Source organism: Nomascus leucogenys, chromosome 19, assembly GCF_006542625.1.
Source record: "Nomascus leucogenys isolate Asia chromosome 19, Asia_NLE_v1, whole genome shotgun sequence".
Taxonomy (NCBI): Eukaryota; Metazoa; Chordata; class Mammalia; order Primates; family Hylobatidae; genus Nomascus; species Nomascus leucogenys.
Window position 1 is genome coordinate 70,026,914 of NC_044399.1, and position 22,777 is coordinate 70,049,690.

Genomic DNA, 22,777 nt, shown 5'->3' on the forward strand with positions numbered 1-22,777 from the left:
CTGCACTGTGAGAATCATCTCAATAACCTCCAAAATGAGGGAGAGGCAGCGTTCCCAGTGGTCCACATCCTTCTCAAAGGCCTTGACAAAGCGAGATGCCTTCATGGTAGACAGGGCTACCTGGTTATCTTCCAGTGCCTGGAACACTTCTTCTGTACCTCTGAGACACAAGGGGTCAAAATCACAGTTCATCCCCACCTGCCCAACCTTGGCCCCACTCTGCAGCCTGGGTCACACAGCCCTCCCTTCTCCTAGAGCCCCAGCTCCCCCGACCTGAGCCGATGATGGCCTTTATCCTTGTAGGGTACTATGTCGAGCTGAATCACATCCCAGGTCTTGGCAATGTTTTGTAAAGACTGTGGAGAGAAATTGGGGGACACAGCGGTCAGGTATCTCTTCACTAAGGGGAACAGGAGCTGAGAGGCGCCATCAGATGATGAACAGCTGGAAGCCTGTGCTCCAGGAGGCGCAGGAGGTGTGGGAGCATGGGAGAGGACTGTCGTACCACTTCTATAGCCAGCTCTTTAGCTGCTGAAGCAGAGATCTCTCCAATTTTCTCCACATGCTGATCCATCCCAAGCTCCACAATCTGCTCCAAGGTGAAGCTTTCAGATTCCTGATCAAACTCCCGCTGGATCTCATCCCGGACCTGGTCCCAGTGCCTGCAGCCAGGAACAGGAGGGTGTGAGGTCAGGAGAGTTCCCGTCACTCCCATTGCTGTCTCCCACTGGGACACTGTGATTCTGCATAGTTATCAATTCATGATTCAACTCATTTTGCTAAACAGGCTCCGAAGATGCAATCTTAGGCACCATGGGGAATACGAAGATTGAGGTGAAACCCTCCAGGAGTGGATTCTCTGCAGAGGGAGTTAAGGCAGGTGCACCCACAAAACACACAATGAATCACCGCAGGTTTTCTCTAGATCTGCACTGAGTAAAGGCCTTACATGAAACATCTCATATCATTCTCACGGCTGTTCTATAAATTAGGAATTATTATTATTCCATTTACAGATGAGAAAACTGAGGCTTAGAGAGGTTAAATAATGTAAGCAAATAAAGTGGTTAGGTTATACATAACCGTATAACACTTAATGGTTTCGGCATTGCCAAAAACATATTGGAAGAAAGACGAAGTAAAATTATTTTCTCTTAAATGGATAGATCATGATTGAAACACCATTTATAAAAATTACTTTATTTTTATAAATCTATCCCCAATGGCTTGAGATACATTCTCTACCATACAACAAATTCCAGATGAATTAAAAGAGTTAAATCTGAGAAACACAAAGCATTAGAAGAAAGAATGAAGAGGATGTATTTGTAACTTTGGGATAGGAAAGGTCTTCCTAAACAAGGCACGAAGGCAAAAACCATATAGAAAGAAAGTTATACTTTTGGCTACCTCAAAATAAAATCTTTTGTTATACAAAAGACATAAGGCGGGACAGGCACGGTGGCTCACGCCTGTAATCCCAGCAGTTTGGGAGGCCAAGGCAGGTGGATCACTTGAGGCCAGGAGTTCAAGACCACCTTGGGCAACATGGCAAAACCCCATCTTTACTAAAAATACAAAAATTAGCCAAGCATGGTGGCGGGTGCCTGTTATCCCAGCTACTCGAGAGGCTGAGGCACAAGAATTGCTTGAACCCGCAAGGTGAAGGCTACAGTGAGCCGAGATTACGGCACTAAACCCCAGCCTGGGCAACAGAGTGAGACTCTGTCTTCCCCGCAAAAAAAGGAAAAAAAAAGACATAAGGCTTAGTCATGATAGACAACTCTCTTTCAGAGAGAGGGAGGCCCCGGGGCTGGGGGTAGAGAACAAGAAGTCGGCAAGGCTGGATGACCCGAGACAGTGCAAGAAGCAGAGGACAGTGGCAGGCTTCGTGTCTGCGCCACATGTTCGCTGAGCACTATTTGCAATAGCCAAGATGTGGAATCACCCTAAGTGTCCATCGAGCGATGAATGGAGGATGAAAATGTGGTGTACATATACAATGAAATACTCTTCAGCCTCAGGAAAGAAGAAAATCCTGTCATTTGCAACAACCTGGAAGAACCTGGAGGACATTATGCTAAGCGAAATAAGCCGGGCAAAGAAAGACAAACACCACATGATCGCACTCATATGTCATATGTGAAGTCTGAACAGGTTGAACTCACAGAAGCAGAGTCAAATGCTGGTTATGAGGGGTTGGGGGTGGTAGGCGGAGAGTTGGGGAGGTGTTGGTCAAAGGACACAAAATTTCAGTTAGACAAGAGGGATGATCTCCTGTACATCATGGCAACGATGGTTAATAACAATCTATTGTATGCTTGAAAATCACTGAGAGTAGCTTTTCAGTATTCTCACTACAAAAAATAGGTATGTGAGGTAATGCATATGATAATTAGCTCAATTTAGCCATTCCACAATGTGTACATATTTCAAAACATTATGCTGTACACCATAAGTGTATGCAATTTTCATGCGTCCACCAAAATTAAATGTTAAAAAGAGGAAAGATAAAAAGACATACATTTGTGGACAGAGGGGAAGAGAGGGCTGTGAACACTGCGGAGAAGAGAATGGGAGGGACCAGGCGGTGGGGCAGGCCAGCAGGGCAGAGTTGACACCCCGGAGCGGAGGAGCAGCCTCACCTCTCTCTAAGGGCAGGGTTCCGCAGGTCTGAGATGAGAGGCATGGTCCTCTTGAACTGCTCTATTTTTGAGCGAGTAGTTTTAATAATTTCCCAGTTTCGGTCCTGAGCAAAAGTTGGGGGCATCAGAAGACCCGACGACCTCCCTGGGAACAGACCCGGATCCTCCACCAGCTTCTCTTCCGCCTCCCCCCCGTTTCTCCCCACCTTATACTCTTTGGCTAATCTTGTGAGGCGACGAAACAGCCCGTGGGCCATGGTCTCCATGGTTTCCGTCTGCAGGGTCAGGAACCGGCCAGTCTTCCACTCATTCCAGTTCTCCTCCCAGTCTCGTGTGATCTCCCAGATTTGCTGGAGGGCATCGAGCTCCTACAGGGCAGAGAGGTGTGTTGCATGAAGTGGCACCTGCCCTCTTCCTCCCTGACAGACGCCCAGGCCCTTCGCTGCTCTCGCTCTGTGAAGCTTCCCCTCTAGATAATACAGCGGCCTCCTCAGTCCACATATTTTTCTCCACTCTGTTGCCTTAAGAGCTTATCAAGGAACAAGCACATGAAAAAATCCTCAATGTCATGAGTCATTAGGGAAATGCAAATCAAAACCTCAGTGGGATGCCACTTCACACCCGCTAGGATGGCTAGAACCAAAAAAAAAAAAAAAGGTAAATAAGTGTTGGCACAGAGATATGGAGAAATAGGGAGACTTGTACACTGCTAGTGGGAATGTGAAACGGTGCAGCTGCTGTGGAAAATGGCTTGGCAGCTCCTCAAAAAGTTAAACATAGAGTTTCCATATGATCTAGCAATTCCACCCCTAGGCTTACACTCACAAGAATAGGGAACAGGTGTTCAGACAAATACAAGTACACGCGTGTTCATGGCAGCACTACTCCCTTTAGCTAAAAGGTGGAAACAACCCAAATGTCCATCAACTGGTGAATGGTAAACAAAATGTGGTAAATTCATGCAATATTCAAATATGAATATTCAGCCATTTAAAAAAGTACTGATCCATGCTACACCATGGATGAACCTTGAAGACATTATGCTAAGCGAAAGAAGCCAGATTAAAAAGGCCACGTATTGTCGTACAAATGGTTCCATTTGTATGAAGTGTCCAGAATAGGGGAATCATACACATGGAAAATAGGCTCATAACAGACTGGGACGGGGGATGGGGGATGGACATGACTGCTAATGGGCAGAGTTTCCTTTAGGGTAATAAAAATGTTTGGGAATTAGATAGATGTGGTGTGAATTACTAAATGTCACTAATTGTTCACTTCAAAATGGTTAATTTTGGCAGGGCCTGGTGGCTCACACCTGTAATCCCAGCACTTTGGGAGGTCGAGCCAGGTGGATCACCTGAGGTCAGGAGTTCGAGCCCAGCCTGGACAACATGGTGAAACCCCATCTCTATACTAAAAATACAAAAATTAGCCAGGCATAGTGGTGGATGCCTGTAATCCCAGCTACTTGGGAGTCTGAGGCATGAGAATCGCTTGAACCCGGGAGGCAGAGGTTACAGTTAGCTGAGATTGCGACACTGCACTCCAGCCTGGGCAAGACAGCCAGATTGTGTCTCAAAAAAAAAAAAAGGATTAATTTTGTTATGTGAATTTTACCTCAACTGAAACAAACAAACAAAAGCTCTTCGTGAGCTCCTCTCCCGTCCCACTGCCTTTGTGGGTGCTAAGGACCCATTCTTCTGTCCCTGCCCCTTATCGATGGTGACCACAGGGTTCTTGCTCAGCACACCACCTTCTCCAGGTTCTGAAGGTCCTTGGAGGGTGGCTGCTCCATCTTGAAGATGCCCAGGTTGGCTCGGAGACTATTTTCCTCTTCCCGCATGGCCATCAGCATGGCCCGCACTTGTGTGATCTGGTCTAAGGCAGACATGTATCCCACGTTGCTGGTGAAAGGGCCTGTGGAGGATTCAGGATGAAGCTCAGTTTCCTGCTCACGTCTGGCAAGGACAGTCATGGCTCTCCTATCTCTTTGTGGGCAAATCTCACCTCTCTCCTCATGTGAGAGAGGGAAGGGAAGGAGAGCAAGAGGGAATGCGTTGAAAGAATGACGGTTAATCTTAGCAAAAACTCCTAAATGCGGCTTGAGAGTCAGGAACAGATGGAATATGGAAATCGGGATAAGAAAAGTAGAAATGGGGGCCGGGCACGGTGGCTCACGCCTGTAATTCCAGCACTTTGGGAGGCCGAGGCAGGAGGATCACAAGGTCAAGAGATAGAAGCCATCCTGGCCAACATGGTGAAACCCTGTCTGTACTAAAAATACAAAAATTAGCCGGGCGTGGTGGCGTGTGCCTGTAGTCCCAGCTACTGGGGGAGGCTGAGGCAGGAGAATGGCGTGAACCCGGGAGGCGGAGCTTACATTGAGCCGAGATTGCGCCACTGCACTCCAGCCTGGTGACAGAGCGAGACTCCGTCTCAAAAAAAAAAAAAAAAAAAGGAAGAAAAAAGAAAAGTAGAAATGCTGTGAGCTGCACCGCTGTCTACCCAAAATGAGAGCCACTGTCCTCCTCCTTTGCTCCTTTGCTCCTGAGTGGATGCTCTTCCCCCACCCCAGCACCGACCCTCCTCCTCCCCTCCCAGTTCTCGCCTTCCCAGGACGTGGGTTTGGAAGGCGGGGTCTCTAAACAAAGGCTAAATAAGCAGGAGAGGTGGATCAAGGAGTACCTTTGAATTCGAAATCTTCCAGAAGCGTATGTGCTTTCTTCTTGAACTCATCTGCCGAGTGGATCAGGCCTGTCTTGAATTTCTCCTTGTGTTTCTTCAGCATTTGCTCACTGTCCAGCAGAGTTTGTTGGAAGACAACCCATTCCCCGTTGAGACTGTCCAGCATCTCCCGGACCTGGGGATGTTAGAGAGTAGAGGATGACCAGAAGCAGGAGGTCTGCCCTCTCATGAAGGTTTTTAAGGTGTCTTTTCTGATCCTCCAGACCAGAGTCTGGGGACGAGTTTTGCACATGTGACAAGGCCTAAAAAAATCAAGGTGTGAGTTGCTGAGCCTAAAAGAAATCCTGGCCGGGTGTGATGGCTCACACCTGTGATCCCAGCACTTTGGGAGGCCAAGGTGGGAGGATCACTTGAGGTGCCTGTAGTCCCAGCTACTCGGGAGGCTGAGGTGGGAGGATCACTTGAGCCCAGGAAGTTGAGGCTGCAGTGAGCCATGATTGCACCACTGCACTCCAGCCTTGGTAATGGATGGAGGCCCTGTCTCAAAAAAAAAAAAAAGAAAAAAATTCAAAAGCTGTCTGAGAATGAGGCCAAAACCAAACAAACAAAAAAAGAGTAAATGCAGTTAAGTAAATCCAGCTGGGTGCAATGGATCACACCTGTAATCCCAGCACTTTGGGAGGCTGAGGTCAGCAGATTGCTTGAGTTCAGGAGTTTAAGACCAGCCTGGGCAACAAAATGAGACCCCCATCTCTACAAAAAATACAAAAATCAGCCAGCCATGGTGGCATGCACCTGTGGTACCAGCTACTCGGGAGGCTGAAGTAGGAGAATCACTTGAGCCTGGGAGGCAGAGGTTGCAGTAGGCCGAGATTGCGCCACTGCACTCCAGCCTGGGTGACAGAGTGAGACTCCGTCTCAAAAAAAAAAAAGAAGAAGAGGAAATCAAAAGAAATCCAGAAGCTAAGTAAAGGTATCATTTGAACTAGCTTTGGCTTTCAAATCTAGAGTCTCCTCCCCCTGTCACTTCTCTACTCTCCCTGAGGACAGCCAAGAGCCTCCCCTGCAATCTACTGCTGATACGGGTCCCAGGTAAACCAAACACCACGGGAACTCACACTGTCCTCGACTGGCACCTCGTACTTTTCAAGAATGGCAAATTGCTCGTGTACGGGAGGGATCTGAGTCTCCACGTTGGCCAAGTCATGCTGCAGGGCATCCATGAGCTGCAAGCTGACCCCCAGTTCCTCCAGCGTCTGCGGAGGGCGGCTGATTCTGAAGGCGGGCAAAGGGAGTGCTAGTGAGTGGAAGGCCCAGGGCCTGCCCCTGCCCCCTTCCTGCGGGGCGCCCCAGCCCGCACTTCTCTGCATTCTCCTTCAGGTAGGTGTGCAGCTCCAGGAGGCGCCCAGCAGCCATCTCCCTGAGCAGAGTCGTGAACTTGTTCTGCCATTCATTGCAGTGCTGCACCAGGGAGAACTTCAGGTGCGAACAGTCCAGCAGCACAAATTGGATGTTGGTGACCGTCTCCTCCTTCTGCACGTTATTAGCAACTTCCGTGTAGCTGCAAGAGCCCCAGATGCCAGCTAGGATGCTGTTTTCTTCGCAGACATGCCCCCTGTCCCAGTGCGGGCTGCAGGTCTCATTTCCTTCCACCCAAACCTGGGTGGCAGTTCTAGAGTGTTCTTCTACTCCCAGGCATCCCTCATTCCAATCTGCCCCAGCCATGCAGCTGTGACTGTCATTTTCCCAGTCACTGGCTATAAGATAGCAGTCAAACTTCTTAGTCTGGCATTCAAAGCTCTAGAGTGAAGCAGGGCGCGATGGCTCATGCCTGTAATCCCAGCACTTTGGGAGGCCGAGGCAGGTGAATCATGAGGTCCGGAGTTCAAGACCAGCCTAGCCAACATGGTGAAACCTTGTCTCTACTAAAAATACAAAAATTGGCCAGGCACGGTGGCTCACGCCTGTAATCCCAGCACTTTGGGAGGCCGAGGCGGGCAGATCACGAGGTCAGGAGATCAAGACCACAGTGAAACCCCATCTCTACTAAAAATACAAAAAATTAGCCAGGTGCGGTGGCAGGCGCCTGTAGTCCCAGCTACTTGGGAGGCTGAGGCAGGAGAATGGCATGAACCCGGGAGGCAGAGCTTGCAGTAAGCTGAGATCGTGCCACTGCACTCCAGCCTGGGCGACAGAGTGAGACTCCGTCTCAAAAAAAATAAATAAATAAAAACAAAAATACAAAAATTAACTGGGTGTGGTGGCGGGCACCTGTAATCCCAGCTACTGGGGAGGCTGAGGCAGGAGAATCACTTGAACCCGGGAGGCGGAGGCTGCAGTGAGCCAAGATGGCGCCGCTGCAGTCCAGCGTGGGTGACAGGGTGAGACTCTGTCTCAAAAAAAAAAAAAAAAGCTTTAGAGTGGCACAGATCTGGGTTGAGTTCACCCTCTGCTGCTTCCTAGTTCTATGACCTCAAGCAGGTTTTTTTTTTTTTAACTGTTTGAGCCTCGGTTTCCTCATCTGTAATACAGTGATAGTAAAAAGAGCCTGCCTCACAAGGTGGTTGGGTGCTACAGAGCCCCTTTACGTTCTTCCTTTCCTGTGCCTACGTTGCAGATCTCACTCTGCGGGGTGAACGTGCTCATAGACTCACATCTTTATGCCTTTGCTCATGCTATTTCCTCCACGTGGAATGCCTTCCCCACTGCCCATCTCTGCCCGTTGAAATCCTACGCAAAGCCGGCCGGACTTGGTGGCTCACGCCTGTAATCCCAGCACTTTGGGAGGCTGAGGCGGGTGGATCATGACGTCAGGAGATTGAGACCATCCTGGCTAACACGATGAAACCCCATCTCTACTAAAAATACAAAAATTAGCCGGGCGTGGTGGCGGGCGCCTGTAGTCCCAGCTACTAGGGAGGCTGAGGCAGGAGAATGGCATGAACCCAGGAGGTGGAGCTTGTGGTGAGCAGAGATGGCGCCACTGCACTCCAGCATGGGCGACAGAGTGAGAGTCCATCTCAAAAAAAAAAAAAAAGAAAAGAAATCCTACGCAAAGTCCCTTCCTCTAGGAAGCCTTCCCTAAAATCCCCAGCTGGAAATCCTCTGTCCTTCCATTGAACTGCCCTGGCGTGTGATATCCCTTCATCATAGTACTTACCACAGTGCAGCTGTGTAATAACACAGTACACGAGCACAGGGCTTCAGCCTACAAAGTGCTTTCGTGTGTCTTTAATCATTTCACAAGGTTCCAAGGTAGATAGTGTAATATCTGTTTCACAGAAAACTGTGGCCCAGAGAATATCGAAAATCTGCCTAAAGTCACACAGCTACTAAGTGGCACAGCTGCAATTCCAAGTCTTTTCATGACGCCACGGCCACCACCCTTTCAGCGATACTTTTATATTCCTTACTACTCTAGAGCCCTCAGGAGGAAAGAACTTGCTCATTTCTTTTTTTTTTTTTTCTTAACTCCTCATGGCCCATACAATGAATGTTTATGGAATGAATGTTTACAGAATGAATGAATGAATGAATGACCAGAGGCCCATAAAAAGATGTGAGTTAAGATCAGAAATTAAGATCTTCTTCTAGGCCAGGCACAGTGGCTCACGCCTGTAATCCCAGCACTGAGGGAGGCTAAGGCAGGTGGATGACTTGAGGTCAGGAGTTTGAGACCAGCCTGGCCAACATAGTGAAACCCCGTCTCTACTAAAAATACAAAAATTAGCCGGGCATGGTGGTGGATGCCTGTAATCCCAGCTACTCGGGAGGCTGAGGCATGAGAATTGCTTGAACCCGGGAGGCGGAGGTTGCACTGCACTCCAGCCTGGATGACAGAGTGAGACTCTGTCTCAAAAAAAAGAAATTGAGGCTGGGCGCGGTGGCTCACGCTTATAATCCCAGCACTTTGGGAGGCCGAGGCGGGCGGATCACGAGTTCAGGAGATCGAGACCACGGTGAAACCCCATCTCTACTAAAAAGTTAGCCGGGCATGGTGGCGGGCGCCCGTAGTCCCAGCTACTCAGAGAGGCTGAGGCAGGAGAATGGCGTGAACCCGGGAGGCGGAGCTTGCAGTGAGCCGAGATTGCACCACTGCACTCCAGCCTGGGCGACAGAGCAAGACTCCGTCCCCCCAAAAAAAAACAAAATTGAAAAAAAAAAAAGATTTTCTTCCTGAGTGGGCAACATAGAATCTCTACAAAAAATTAAAAAAAAAAAAGAAAAGTATCCAAGCATGGTGGCATGTGCCTGTGGTCCCAGCTACTCGGGAGGGTTAGCCAGGAGGATCGCTTGAGCCCAGGAGGTCCAGGCCGCAGTGAGCTATGATCACACCACTGCACTCCAGCCTAGGCAATGACAGAGCAAGACCCTGTCTCAAACAAAATAAAACAAACCAAAGAATCTTCTATTTAACTCCCAAATGCCTTCTTAGAATCAAAGTGCTCACTTCTTTCATCTTCCAGATCTCTGGAACTTCTTCTTTCTCACCAGGCCCTGCCATCCTCCCCTAGACAACTGCTTTTCACGTAAGTCCTGTCCAGGTCTTCCCTGATCTCTACCCCTTGAGAAGCAAAGGTCCAATGTCCTAGGTCCTGTTCTTTTCCTGTCATTGAGGACACATGTCGTCCTCAGCTCCCCTACCCACTTCCCAAGACTCTAGGCCCGGGCTCCTCCTGCAGTGCTGTGCCTCGTACAGACAGACTTTCAATCCACCCTCACCACTCACCGGGCAATGTCAGCATCAAAAGAAGAGACAGGCGGGTTGAGGCGCTGGTAGCGACGAATGAAAGAGTCCTTGTTGATTTCCCAGATCTCCCGGTACATGTCCCAGGTCTTGAGGTAGTTCTGCAGCAGGCTTGCGTTGTTAGTCATGCCGCTGCTGATTTGGGTCTGGATCTTCTTGATGTCCTCATCTTGCTCTTCAAAGGACCAAGAAAGTTGCTTCTCACTGACTTCCACCCCAACCCAACTTCTGCCTGGGCCCTGCCCACTGCTCCAGACCTTCCAGCTTCCCAGAGAAATACAGCTCAAACATGCACATTAGAAGGTAAAGGAGTAGGCAGAAAGTGAAAATGTGACTCTTAGTGTCTCCTTCATAGGATCTGATGTCTTGTCTGTTGGTATCTAGGCCTCTTACAAGCCAGTCCCAGTCCCAGTCCCAAGCTTGTCTTTCCTCATCTCCCATCCCAAATCCCAAATCCCATGAGCATCAGTCACCTAATCTCAACCCCCATCTGTGCCCCTGCTCCCTTCCCCAATCTGGCCCCCCTGCTTTTTTTTTTTTTTTTTTTTTAGATGGAGTCTCACTCTGTCACCCAGACTGGGGTGCAGTGGCATGATCTCGGCTCACTGCAACCTCCGCCTCCTGGGTGAGTCTTTGTCTCAGCCTCCTGAGTAGTTGGGATTATAGGTACCCGCCACCACACCTGGCTAATTTTTGTATTTTTAGTAGAGATGGGGTTTTGCCATGTTGGCCAGGCTAGTCTCAAACTCCTGACCTCAAATGACCTGCCTGCCTCGGCCTCCCAAAGTGCTGGGATTACAGGCACAAGCCACTGTGCCCAGCCAATCTGGCCCCTTGACCTGAGTTTTCCCCAGGTCATGGAGGTGACTGGCCCAGTATGCCTGGAAACAGCCCTGGTCTCTCCTCCTGGCCTGGCCCGCTCGACAGCCTCTGAAACCCTGTGCTTTGTGCCCTCCCCATTGCCCACTCACCCACAACTGTTTGGATGGGTTCACGATGTAACTTGCGCTTGGTGAGAATGTCAGGGAGGTGGCGGAAGACAGAGATGGTGGAAAAGAGGTGGTTGCCAATGTCATTGACCACAGCTGCCAAAGTCTGCAGAGTGGGTGAGAATTCCACCTGTGAGGAACCCAGTGGAGATGGAGAGATAAGCCTTAGGACTGGGAAGGTCACACACTTCAGCAGCAGGTCTGAAGGCCGTAGGATAAAGTCAAGGCCAAGGACCAGTTTAGGAATTAAGGGAAACTGATAAATAAGATGCAATGGTTTTGAGATGTTGGGTGCAAAGTGGTTCCTACCTGTGCCACACTTCCTTGCATATCATTCTTCAAAATGACAAAGACTTGGAAGAGTGGGTTTGGGCTGGTCTTTCCATCCCCGTTGATAGCCTTGGATAGTTCTAGCAGTGACCACTTCACATTCAGGCGCAGGGCATCCTCCACCATGCGGTCCAGCCGAATCATGTACAGCATCCACTGCTGCTGAATCTGATAGGATGGAGGGAGGAAAAAGAGAACTTTTCAGGGAAGACAGGGCACATCCTGGGAAGTGAGAACCAGGCAACAGGGAAAGAAACAAGCTGGTTTAATGGAAAGGCAGGACGCTGAGTCCTGGAAGAAGAGGTGTGAGGACTGAAGGTTGGCTGAGTCCAAGACTAGAGCACGATATTTGAGAAGTACACACTGGTAAAAAGAAAAAAGGGTCGGGGAGCAAGAGAATGGCCTGATGGAACTGGGGGACTGTGGTTTTTCCAACCACAGCATCCTGGCCACAGGAACCCTACCTCAGGACCATCATTCTTGAAGACCTCATAGGAGTTGATCATGATGGTCACCACATCCTGGTGCAGGTTCATCAATTTCTGCTGTACAGCTGCCCGATGCTCTCTTTGGTCCTCTTCAAATTCCAGGTCCCTGTATACCCGTTTGCCACTAATGCGTACCAGCAGCGTCTCTGACATCTCTTGGGCTCGCCAGCCAATGGTCAGAGTGGATGCCTTGAACTCATTCACAATCATCTGCACCTAGAGTCAGGCCCCGCCATGGGGGAGTTTCAGCTTGGGAAGAGACCATCCGGACCTCATTCTACCCTCCCACTTGTTCTCCAGCTAGACTGGATGACACACAAAAAAGTCCTTCCCCAAGCAAACTTAATTCTTTTTACACTACCCCCAGGTTTCCCAATCTCTATGCAACACTCGGATATAAATGACCCATCAGCCTTGCAGACCTTTAGGGTCTAAGGACCATAGCCCACCTTGCTGGCATGTATACGGCACTCCGTGATGAAGAAGGCACTGGCCCCCTTCAAGGCCCAGTGCAGTTTCTTGAGTCCCGGGTGGATCTTCTTATCCAGGAACCGAATACGCTCTTTGAATAGGGCCTGCTCATCTGGGGACAGCATGCCAATAATCCTGTGTATAAGAGAGGCCTGGTAGACAGAGGGGACAAGCCCTGAAGATCTTTCCTCCACATCCAGAAATGGTGGAGAAATCTGAACATTTCTAGACCACTAGTCTAGATTCTAGACTAGTACTTCCAAAAGAACTTTTTGCAATGATGGAAGAGTTCTCTTAGGCTGGTGCAAAAGTGACTGCCATTTAAGTGATGGCAACAACTGCAATCACTTTGCACCAACCTAATGCAATGTGTGCTGTCCAATACGGCACCCACTCATCGCATATGGCTATGGAGCATTTGAAATGTGGCCTGTAGCAATGAGTAATCAAATTTTTAAGTTTATTTACTTAATTTACATGGAAATAGCCACATGCAGCTAGAGGCCACCGTGTTGGACACTGCAGTTATAGACACCCAAACAAGACTGCTGGTTGCACCTCCTTGGACTTTAACTGGGCTGAGAAAGTTTCCTGCTATGGTCTGAATGTGTGTGTCCCCACAAAATTTATATGTTAAAATCCCCACTCCCACAGTGATGGTGTTAGGACCTCTGGGAGGTGATTAGGTCATGAGGGTGGAGCTCTCATGAATGGAATTAGTGGCTTCATAAAAGAGGCCTAAGAGAGCTCCCTTGTCTCCTTCCACTATGTGAGGACAGAGCAAGAAGACAGCCACCTATGAACCAGCATGCAGGCCCTCACCAGACACCAAATCTGCTGGTGCCTTGCTCTTGGACTCACCAGCCCCCAGAACTGTGAGAAATAAATGTTTGTTGTTTATAAGCCACCCGGTATATGGCATTTTGTTATAGAAACCCAAACAGACTAAGACAGTACCTAACCCAGAACAAAGCCTCACTCCAGAGAGAATACCAAGGCAGTCCAGAAACTGAGGCAGGGATGGGGGCAGCAGGGCCTTAGTTCAATGAGTCTGATGTTATTCTGTGCACATAATCCTAATGCCAGCCCGTTTCATTCCTGGAGAAGTAGCCCAGAGCTACAGTATATATGCTACAAATGACCAATGGGGTGGGAGGGGACCTGGTTGGCTTTACTCTCCACTCTGCAGCTAGAAGATAAAACTACAAGGGGTAGGAATAATGATAGGGCCATAAGAGTGGGAGATAATTTTTTTTTTGAGATGGAAAAGATGTAGAGGACAGAAATTACAGAAAATGGACAACATCACAGGGCAGATAAGAGAAAAAGAAGGAATAAAATAGCACCTTGAAGGGCTGCAGTGAGGACTGGAGCCCTACCTATTGTAGTCTCTAGCAACAAGTAGCAGATTTTCACGCAGAATGCGCAGGTCCTCGGCTCGCTCAGCTACGTTCACCACGTAATGGGGCGTCTCAAACAGCAGTCGCTCCCAGTAGTCAATTTCCACAAAGAGAATCAGAAGGGACCTTTGAGAGAGAGAAGCCAGGCAGTGAGGGGACCACATGAGGGGATAAACTAGAGCAACAACCGAACAGGTGGAGAGGCTGGGAAGCACGGGGAAATGTCGAGATGAGAGATGAAGCAGAGGCCTGGTATGGTGGCTCACGCCTGTAATCCCAGCACTTTGTGGGGCCGAGGCAGGCAGATCACTTGAACTCAGGAGTTTGAGACCAGCCTGGCCGACACAGTGGAATCCCATCTCTACAAAAAATATAAAAATTAGCCGGGCACAGTGGCGTGCGCCTGTAATCCCAGCTACTCAGGAGAATGAGGCACAAGAATCGCTTGAGCCTGGGAGGCAGAGGTTGCAGTGAGCTGAGATCGCACCACTGCACTCCAGCCTGGGTGACAGAGCAAGACCCTGTCTCTAAAACAGTAATAATTATAAATAGAAATAATAGAAAATATGCCATTAATAATTTTTATATTGATTGATGTTGGAATGATATTTGGGGAATGTTGCATCAAGTATTAAAATGAATTTCACTGGGGCCAGCCACAGTGGCTCACACCTAATCCTAGCACTTTGGGAGGCTGAGGTAGGCGATCGCTTGAGCTCAGGAGTTTGAGACCAGCCTGGGCAACATAGTGAGACCCCCATCTCTACAAAAAATCAAAAATTAGCCAGGCATGGTTGTGTGAGCCTCTGGTCCCAGCTAACTCTGGGAGGATTGCTTGAGCCCGGGAGGTTGCAGTGAGCCAAGATCGCACCACTGCCCTCCAGCCTGGGTGACAGCTAGATTCTGTCTCAAAATTAATTAATTAATTAATTAATTCACTTGTTTCTTTTTTTCAAAATTTTTTTTAGATCGAGTCCCACTCTGTCACCCAGGCTGGAGTGCAGTGGCACAATCTCGGCTCACTGCCACCTCTGCCTCCTGGGTTCGAGCAGTTATCCCACCTCAGCCTCCCAAGTAGCTGGGATTATAGGTGCCTGCCACCACCCCTGGCTAATTTTTGTATCTTTAGTAGAGATGGGGTTTTGCCACGTTGGCCAGGCTGGTCTCAAACTCCTGACCTCAGGTGATCCACCCACCTCAGCCTCCCAAAGTGCTGGGATTACAGGCATGAGCCACCACTCCTGGCCTTTTTTTCTTTATTAAATAAGATATCAGTCAGGAGGCCGAGGCAGGAGAATCGCTTAAACCCGGGAGGTGGAGGTTGCAGTGAGCCAAGATCACACCATTGCACTCCAGCCTGGGCAACAGAGACACTGTCTCAAAAAAAAAAAAAAAAAAAAAGAGATACAAGGCAATTTTAAATTGCATATGAAGCCTTCATCTTAAGTGTCCTTTGCCACCTCATATCCAGTGGCCTCCTCCTTCCTACTCCAGCTGCCATTCCCATGACACACCCTGAAGCTTGCTGTTCACAACCGCTCCACATCTGAGACAACCCACTCAGACCTCCTGCTCCTGGGGCCCACCTTCCTCCCCTGCATCCCAGCATTGGTCCTCAAGTCCTTCCAGCCTACTTATTTTTCAGGCCACTGACGCCTGGTCTTCCTTCCTGTTAACCCCCTCCCTACGTCACTCCCTCCTCCACAGACCTTGGTATCCTTTATTTTAGCCACTCTCTTGCCAGTCCTTACTCACTTTATCTCATTCTTTAGTCTAAACCTCCTGACAAAACGCCAGTGCTGGCTAAGTCCGACCGTCCTCCCCTCGAGTCCCTGTGGGAAAGGCTGGAGAAGGTCACATGACCACACAGCTTGGCACCACCGTGACTCACGGTCACCTGTCCCACCTGGGTTCTCCAGGCTGCATCCCTGTTCCCTAACCTGCCCTCCCTCCTGTTCTCACAAGTCACTACCTGCAATCCTTTCCACTCTTCTCAAACCTTGTCTTCCTGTCGCCCTCTCTGCAGAAAGCCTCACCTCCTACATCACAGAAATAAAAGGCCATCAGGGGAGAACTCCATCCACTTCCGGCTGTAAAACGTATACACTTACCTGTTTCCATGCTACAATTTCTCCCATTTATGATAGGAGAGTCCCTCCTCCCACCCAAGTCTAACCCTTCTTCCTGGGCTGCCTATTCTTTTTTTTTTTTTTTTTTTTCTGTCTCAGGCTTATTTGTACAAATAGCACAGGAGGACCCCAGCCCCATGCAGAAGGCAGCCCGGGGTGGGTGGCACCTGTCCTTCTGTCCTCACGTTGGCAGACAGAGATATCTACTCTGAAGCCTTTGTAGGGCCCTGGGCAGCTTTGGGAGCCTGAGCTGGAACTGAAGCTGGAGCTGCGGCCTGGGCTTTGGTTTGATCCTTGGCCCTGGCCTTTGGCCGGCACAGCCTGCGCCCCTTGGCCATGCGGGCACGAGCACGCTTCCCAAGGTTGGGGTGGGCGATGTAGACAAGTCGATCAAATTTATGGCTGACACCCTTTGGGATCTTGGGCTTAACCTCCTTGGGCTTTACGAGGGCCTTGAGCGCCTCGGCACGTGCACTCATGGCCTTGGCATTGTTGACCTGCATCTTCTTTAGGCCCTTCTTCTTGTGCTTCTTGGCAAAGTGCATGTTCCTCAGGAACTCGGGGTCCACCCCCTTAAGAGATTTGTATCTTTGCGATCGGGGTTTCTTGATACCATTTCTGTGCCATTTTCAGGACTGGTTGTGTGCGGTGTGGACTTGGCCATGTCTGCACCTTAAGCCACGGCTCCCGAAGTGCCTAGAACCGGAAGCCTGGGCTGTCTATTCTAGTATAACTTCCTTTCCCTTTCAGATGCCCTCTTCCAGCTCTCCTATGCCTTCAATCTACTAGTTCCTTACCATCACTTAAGTTTGGCCAAGTTTCTACAATCTCAAATGGATAAAAAACAGCGCCCCTTCAACTCCTATCTTTCTTCAGGTGCCATACCCTGTCCTCCCCTTCACGACCTGCCTGCTTTAAAGAATGTCATCCACAGATCCCCATCACTTCTTTTCTTCCCATTCCCTCCTCATCCCTGAGATCTGGCTCTCACTTCACCCATCAAATGCCCTCATCAAACTCACCAAGCATCCCCTAGCACTCAACCCCATGGATGCTTCCCAGGCCTTATCCTCCTTGATCTGCCAGTAGGTTGGTTGGTTGGTTTGTTTTTGAGATGGAGTCTCGCTCTGTCGCCCAGGCTGGAGTGCAGTGGTGCAATCTCGGCTCACTGCAACCTCCGCCTCCCAGGTTCAAGTGATTCTCCTGCCTCAGCCTCCTGAGTAGCTGGGATTACAGGCACCCACCACCATGCCCAGCTTATTTTTGTATTTTTAGTAGAGACAGGGTTTTGTCATTTTGGCCAGGCTGGTCTCGAACTCCTGACCTCAGATGATCTGCCCGCCTTGGTCTCCCAAAGGGCTGGGATTACAGGCGTGAGCCACCACACCCGGCATGCCTGTAGGTTTTAACATCATGGTGGACTACACCCCACTTTCTTCAAACGCACTCTTTTCCCTGGCTTCTGGACCATGGTCCTCTTTTCTGCCCTTCCTTTCAGTGGAAGTATCCTCCTCTCTCCAGCATCCCCTGTAAATATCATTCAGCTAGGCGCTGGGGACACAGTAAAGAGTCTGCTTTCCTTGCAGCTCCCTTCAGTGCGGACTCCCCGAGGTTCTTCACATCCAGCACACTCCCCCTTGGTCATCTCCTCCACTCCACGGCTTCGGCTGCCTTCGGAAAGCTGATGATCCCCAAACCTGCACGGCTAACCTGAGCTCCGGGCTTGGTTGTGCAACTGTCTACTAGATAGCTCTGCCCTGCTTGCTTGTCCACAAGCACCTCAAACTCCATGTGTCTAGAAACAAGCACATCATCTTCTCTGCAAACTTGGAGCTCCTGTCTCAGGGAAGGGCACCATCCTACCACCTACACCAGAAGCATGCATCCTTCCTCGGCCTCACTTTCCGACATCCAACCTCCTTCTGTTTTTAATATGCTAAAGCAAAGTTCAGAAATTCAGACACCTACCTCCAAGGCAAGTGTGGCTCAAGTGTGATGATAAATGGCAACTGACACTTGGCCTTAAAGTTGAGCTGAAGAGGGCATGCTCCCCCTAAGAAAGCCACACTCCACGCTCCAGGCAATTGTTGCCATCTGGAAATGTGGGCCCAGAGTGGCTGCATTTTCTGATTTTTCAAGAGAGGCCAGAAATTGGTTTTTCACGTAAAATCTCCTGAATTTTAAGTGCTAACAACAATTCACCTGAAAAATAATTATTCAGTGGCCAGCGGGGAGAGGCTTTAGGACTCCTGGCAATCCTTGACTTGGGCAGTAGTTTGCAAGGGTGTTTTATTTTGTGTTATTTTATAGTGATTTGTTAGTTAAACTGAACATACAACTTTTTTTCTTTTTTGAGACAGAGTCTCGCTCTGTCGCCCAGGCTGGAGTGCAGTGGCGTGATCTCGGCTCACTGCAAGCTCTGCCTCCCAGGTTCACGCCATTCTCCTGCCTGAGCCTCCCGAGTAGCTGGGACTACAGGCGCCCGCCACCATGCCCGGCTAATTTTTTGTATTTTTAGTAGAGACGGGGTTTCACCGTGTTAGCCAGGATGGTCTCGATCTCCTGACCTCGTGATCCGCCCACCTCGGCCTCCCAAAGTATTGGGATTACAGGCATGAGCCACTGCGCCCACCTGAACATACAAGTTTTAAGTATATCTCTGTGTATGACATGTTTCATAATAAAAATGTTTTTAAAGGAAAAAATAATTTTAAACATATTTGTAAAAGTTGCTGGATACAAAATTAATTTATAAAAATCAAAGTTCTCAATATAAAAACTGTAACTTGTTAGATATTATCATCAAGAAAAGAGACAATAACAATTAAAACAACAAAAATAAAATACTAAAAATTCATCAGAAATTGTGTGTGTGTGTGTGTGTGTGTGTGTGTAAAATGACTTGGGGGAAAAGGCAGGACTTAAATAAATTGAAAGAAAAAACACTGTTGACTGGGCACGGTGGTTCACACCTGTAGTTTCAGCTACTTGGGGGGCTGAGGCGGAAGAGGATCAATGAGCCCGAGAGGTTCTAGCTGCAGTGAGCTGAGATTGTGTCGCTGCACTCCAGCCTGCATGACAGAACAAGACTCAGTCTCAAAACACACACACACACACACACACACACACCCCACACAACTATTCTTGGAAAGACTGAAGATCATAAAGATATTCTTCTAAAGTTAACCTATAAATTTAACCAAATCTCTACTCCTATAAAAATAGGAATGAGACTATTTTTGGAACTAAACAAATTGATTCTAAGATTCTTGTGGGAAATAAATATTAAATATAGCTAGGCAAACTCTGAAGAAAGAAGAGTAATGAGGACAATAATTAAAACAGTTTGGTTCCTGCACATGAATAGACAGATACCAGAATAGTGAATCCCAAAATAGACACAAATATACTCGGGAATTTGTTACTATAAAGATAGTAGTTCACTAAATGAGATTGGGTCAACTCTAAATGAGATGGCTCTAGCCATCTGGAAAAAACAAACAAACAATGAAATACAAAACTCAATTTGAATCTGCACCTCTTTCTCTACACCAAAATAAATTTCAAATGGATCAAACATCTAAATGTAGAGAATAAAATCATAAAATACCAGAAGAAAATATGGAATATTTTTTAAAATTAAAAAAAAAAGTCTTGGCATGGTGTGGTGGCTCATGCCTGTAAGTTCAGCACTTTAGGAGGCCAAGGTGGGTGGATCATTTCAGGTCAGGAGTTCGAGACCAGCCTGGCCAACATGGTGAAACCCCATCTCTACTAAAAATCCAAAAATTAGCTAGAAATCGCTTGAACCCAGGACGCAGAGGTTGCAGTCAGCCAAGATGGTGCCACTGTACTCCAGACTGGACAACAAGGCAAGACTTCACCTCAAAAATAAATAAATAAATAAATAACTTGATTTTTTTTTAATCTGCAGGGTTTTAAAAATAAAATTGCACTTTTTAATCACAAAGGATAAACGTTCCCACGACCTGAAGATACGCTTAAGAAACTTTGCATTCTAAATACTGCTGAAATGTTATTTGGAAAGAATATTGAGGTGAAAATTCTAGAATTTTTTTCGTCTTTTCTACAGGCAAGCACTGAATTAACAATACTGGAGATAATAACACATTTCAAATTTCGCAAAGGATTGTGTTTTTACCGTCCTTATTGGAGAAGAATCCTCCAAGAATGAAATGATTTTCAAGTGCTCACTTACTTGTGATACAGGCTTTAAGAGATTGTGGAAGAAGAAATGCTGTTTTTTCAAACCCTGAAGATCTCCACTAACGTATGTGGTATTTTTAAAACTGCTAAAATTTCTTCAAAGTGAGTAAGCCTCTTGAAAGTATAAATGAGCAATGAATCACCAGGCATTTAAGGAAAGCCTCCAAAGTAAAAGAGAGAGGCCAAAGCCAAAGACAATTACTATAAATCAGCTAGAATTCCAAACCCAGCCAAATGTACAACAAGCAGAGGGCAGGAAAACAATTGTCAATCACACAAAAACTCAAAAGATTTACCTCCCGTGCACTGTTTCTTAGGAAGCTACTAATGGATACACACCAACAAAACAAAGGCATAAACCAAGAAAGAGGAACACAAAGGAAATACGAAATCAAATAAGGAAAGAGGCTGAGGGAAGTCCCAGGGTAACTGCTTTGTAACAGGCCTTGAAAACGACACCAGTTGGACAGAAGCAGGAGGACAGGGGAAAAACAGATCTAAGAAAAACATTGAAACCAATACCCAGCATGTCAGATTGTGAGGAAAAATACTACTCAAAGGGGTTTTATTGGTTGGTTTGGAAGACCTAGTGATAGTGAATGCTGCGCTAACAAAAATAATGAGGTGGCTGGCCACAGTGGCTCACACCTGTAATCCCAGCACTTTGGGAGGCCGAGGTGGGTGGATCACCTGAGGTCAGGAGTTCGAGACCAGCCTGGCCAACATGGTGAAACCCTGTCTATACGAAAAATACAAAAAATTATCCGGGCATGGTGGCAGGCACCTGTAACCCCAACTACTCAGGAGGCTGAGGCAGGAGAATCGCTTGAACCTGGGAAGCAGAGGTTGCGGTAAGCCAAGATCACGCCACTGCACTCCAGCCTGGGCAACAAGAGCGAAATTCCAATCTCAAATAATAATAATAGTAATAACGATAATAATGAGGTAATTTTTCTTTTTTTGAGGCAGAGTCTCCCTCTGTCACCCAGACTGCAGTGCAATGGTGTGATCTTGGCTCACTGCAACCTCTGCCTCCTGGGTTCAAGTGAGATTCTCCTGCCTCAGCCTCCCGAGTAGCTGGGATTACAGCTGTCTGCCACCATGCCCAGCTATTTTTTGTACTTTTAGTATAGACGGGGTTTCATCATGTTGGCCAGGCTGGTCTCGAACTCCTGACCTCGTGATCTGCCCACCTCAGCCTCCCAAAGTGCTGGGATTACAGGCACTAGCCACCACGCCCGGCCTAATAATGAGGTAATTTTAAATTCCAAATAGAGCAAAACATCGTACAAGCAAAAGAAGAACAATGCAAAATTACTCAGCTCAGCAGTAAACAATCCTAACAGAGTTATAATAAGATAAGCCCTAAGCATCAATGTAACAAAAAGTTGTGTTATAATGATATGGGGAGAATGGAAGTGTGTGAATAGATACGGAAACATTTCTAGTAGCATAAACATATTATCATGTCCTTCAAACTGGATGTCTTGGATTTGTCACTGTTGATAAACATCTGAGCAAGCCTACTTGGGCATGTACGCTGGCCAATATTGCACCAAAACAAATTCTTCATTCTCTCATCTTGGCAAGATTTTCTTTCTTCTTTATTTTATTTTATTTTATTTTATTTATTTTTGAGATGCAGTTTAGCTCTTGTTGCCCAGGCTGGAGTGCAATGGCGCGATCTCGGCTCAGTGCAACCTCTGCCTCCCTAGTTCAAGCAATTCTCTTGCCTCAGCCTCCTGAGTAGCTGGGATTACAGACGCTCGCCACCATGCCCAGCTAATTTTGTATTTTTAGTAGAGACAGGGTTCTCCATGTTGGTCAGGCTGGTCTCGAACTCCTGACCTCAGGTGATCCACCCGCCTCGGCCTCCCAAACTGCTGGGATTACAGGTGTGAGCCACCGCACCCAGCCTAGGCAAGATTTTCAAGATAACTTTAAGGCAAATTATCCAAGTTTAATATGTCAGTTAACAGGATGAATTCAGACAATACCTTCCTGATGCTGAGCTGAAAATCCTGGGAGAACCTTTGAATGATGTTCAGTCTTTAACAGAAGTTTGTCAAGAAATTTCCAGAATGCAAATTTTATTTTATTGACAAATATCAGTTTTTCTTTTAAAAAAAAAAAAATCTGTTTGGCGGGGCTGGGCAAGGTAGCTTAGGCCTGTAATCTCAACACGTTGGGAGGCTGAGGCGGGTGGATGGCTTCAACTCAGGAGCTCGAGACCAGCCTGGGCAACATGGTGAAAACCCATCTCTACCAAAAATAGAAAAAATTAGCCGGGCATGGTAGCAGGTGCCTGTGTTCCCAGTGCTCAGGATGCTGAGGTGGGACGGTCGCTTGAGCCTGGGAGGCGGAGGCTACAGTGAGCCAAGATTGCACCAATGCACTCCAGCCTGGGTAACAGTGAGACCTGGTCTCAAAAAAATAAATAAATAAACATCTGTCTGGGGGATGACTTTTTAAAAATACTTCATAATTTATCTCCAAACAAGTGGTCAGGCAGTAGAGGTAGAAAGGAAAGCCAGTGGAATCGAGTGCTTAGAGCCCAGAGCGGGCTGACCTTGGGGGGAAAGGCAATCTATGACCAGGGAAAAAAGAGAGAGAAGCTCTGGGAACAAAAAACAGACCTCAGTATCTCGTCTCCTCCTCTCAGG

At 47.8% G+C, this 22,777-nt stretch overlaps 2 protein-coding genes across 2 annotated transcripts; both read right to left on the bottom strand.

The window, feature by feature from the left end:
- Window positions 1-180: 180 nt before the first annotated feature.
- On the bottom strand, window positions 181-13,922 carry LOC115831496 (dynein heavy chain 2, axonemal-like). Its single transcript, XM_030799799.1, has 14 exons — window positions 13,738-13,922; window positions 12,337-12,493; window positions 11,864-12,103; window positions 11,379-11,567; window positions 11,052-11,199; window positions 10,063-10,255; window positions 6,694-6,894; window positions 6,452-6,608; window positions 5,334-5,508; window positions 4,402-4,565; window positions 2,852-3,013; window positions 2,646-2,749; window positions 506-662; window positions 181-356 (listed from the first exon to the last, which is right to left on the bottom strand). The coding sequence occupies exons 1-14, from the start codon at window positions 13,920-13,922 to the stop codon at window positions 252-254; spliced, it is 2,337 nt and encodes a 778-aa protein (XP_030655659.1). The 3' UTR covers window positions 181-251.
- Window positions 13,923-15,973: 2,051 nt separating this feature from the next.
- On the bottom strand, window positions 15,974-16,619 carry LOC101177049 (60S ribosomal protein L29-like). Its single transcript, XM_004091516.2, has one exon. The coding sequence runs from the start codon at window positions 16,430-16,432 to the stop codon at window positions 16,091-16,093; it is 342 nt and encodes a 113-aa protein (XP_004091564.1). The 5' UTR covers window positions 16,433-16,619; the 3' UTR covers window positions 15,974-16,090.
- Window positions 16,620-22,777: the final 6,158 nt, after the last annotated feature.

Coding starts and splice junctions, on each gene's coding strand:
- LOC115831496 (XM_030799799.1), bottom strand. CDS start 13,922: ATGTGGTCCCCTCACTGCCTGGCTTCTCTCTCTCAAAGGTCCCTTCTG. Junction 11,200..11,378: donor TGCAAGGAAGTGTGGCACAG/GTAGGAACCACT, acceptor GGTTCCTCACAG/GTGGAATTCTCACCCACTCT. Junction 10,256..11,051: donor ACCCATCCAAACAGTTGTGG/GTGAGTGGGCAA, acceptor GGTCCTTTGAAG/AGCAAGATGAGGACATCAAG.
- LOC101177049 (XM_004091516.2), bottom strand. CDS start 16,432: ATGCACTTTGCCAAGAAGCACAAGAAGAAGGGCCTAAAGAAGATGCAG.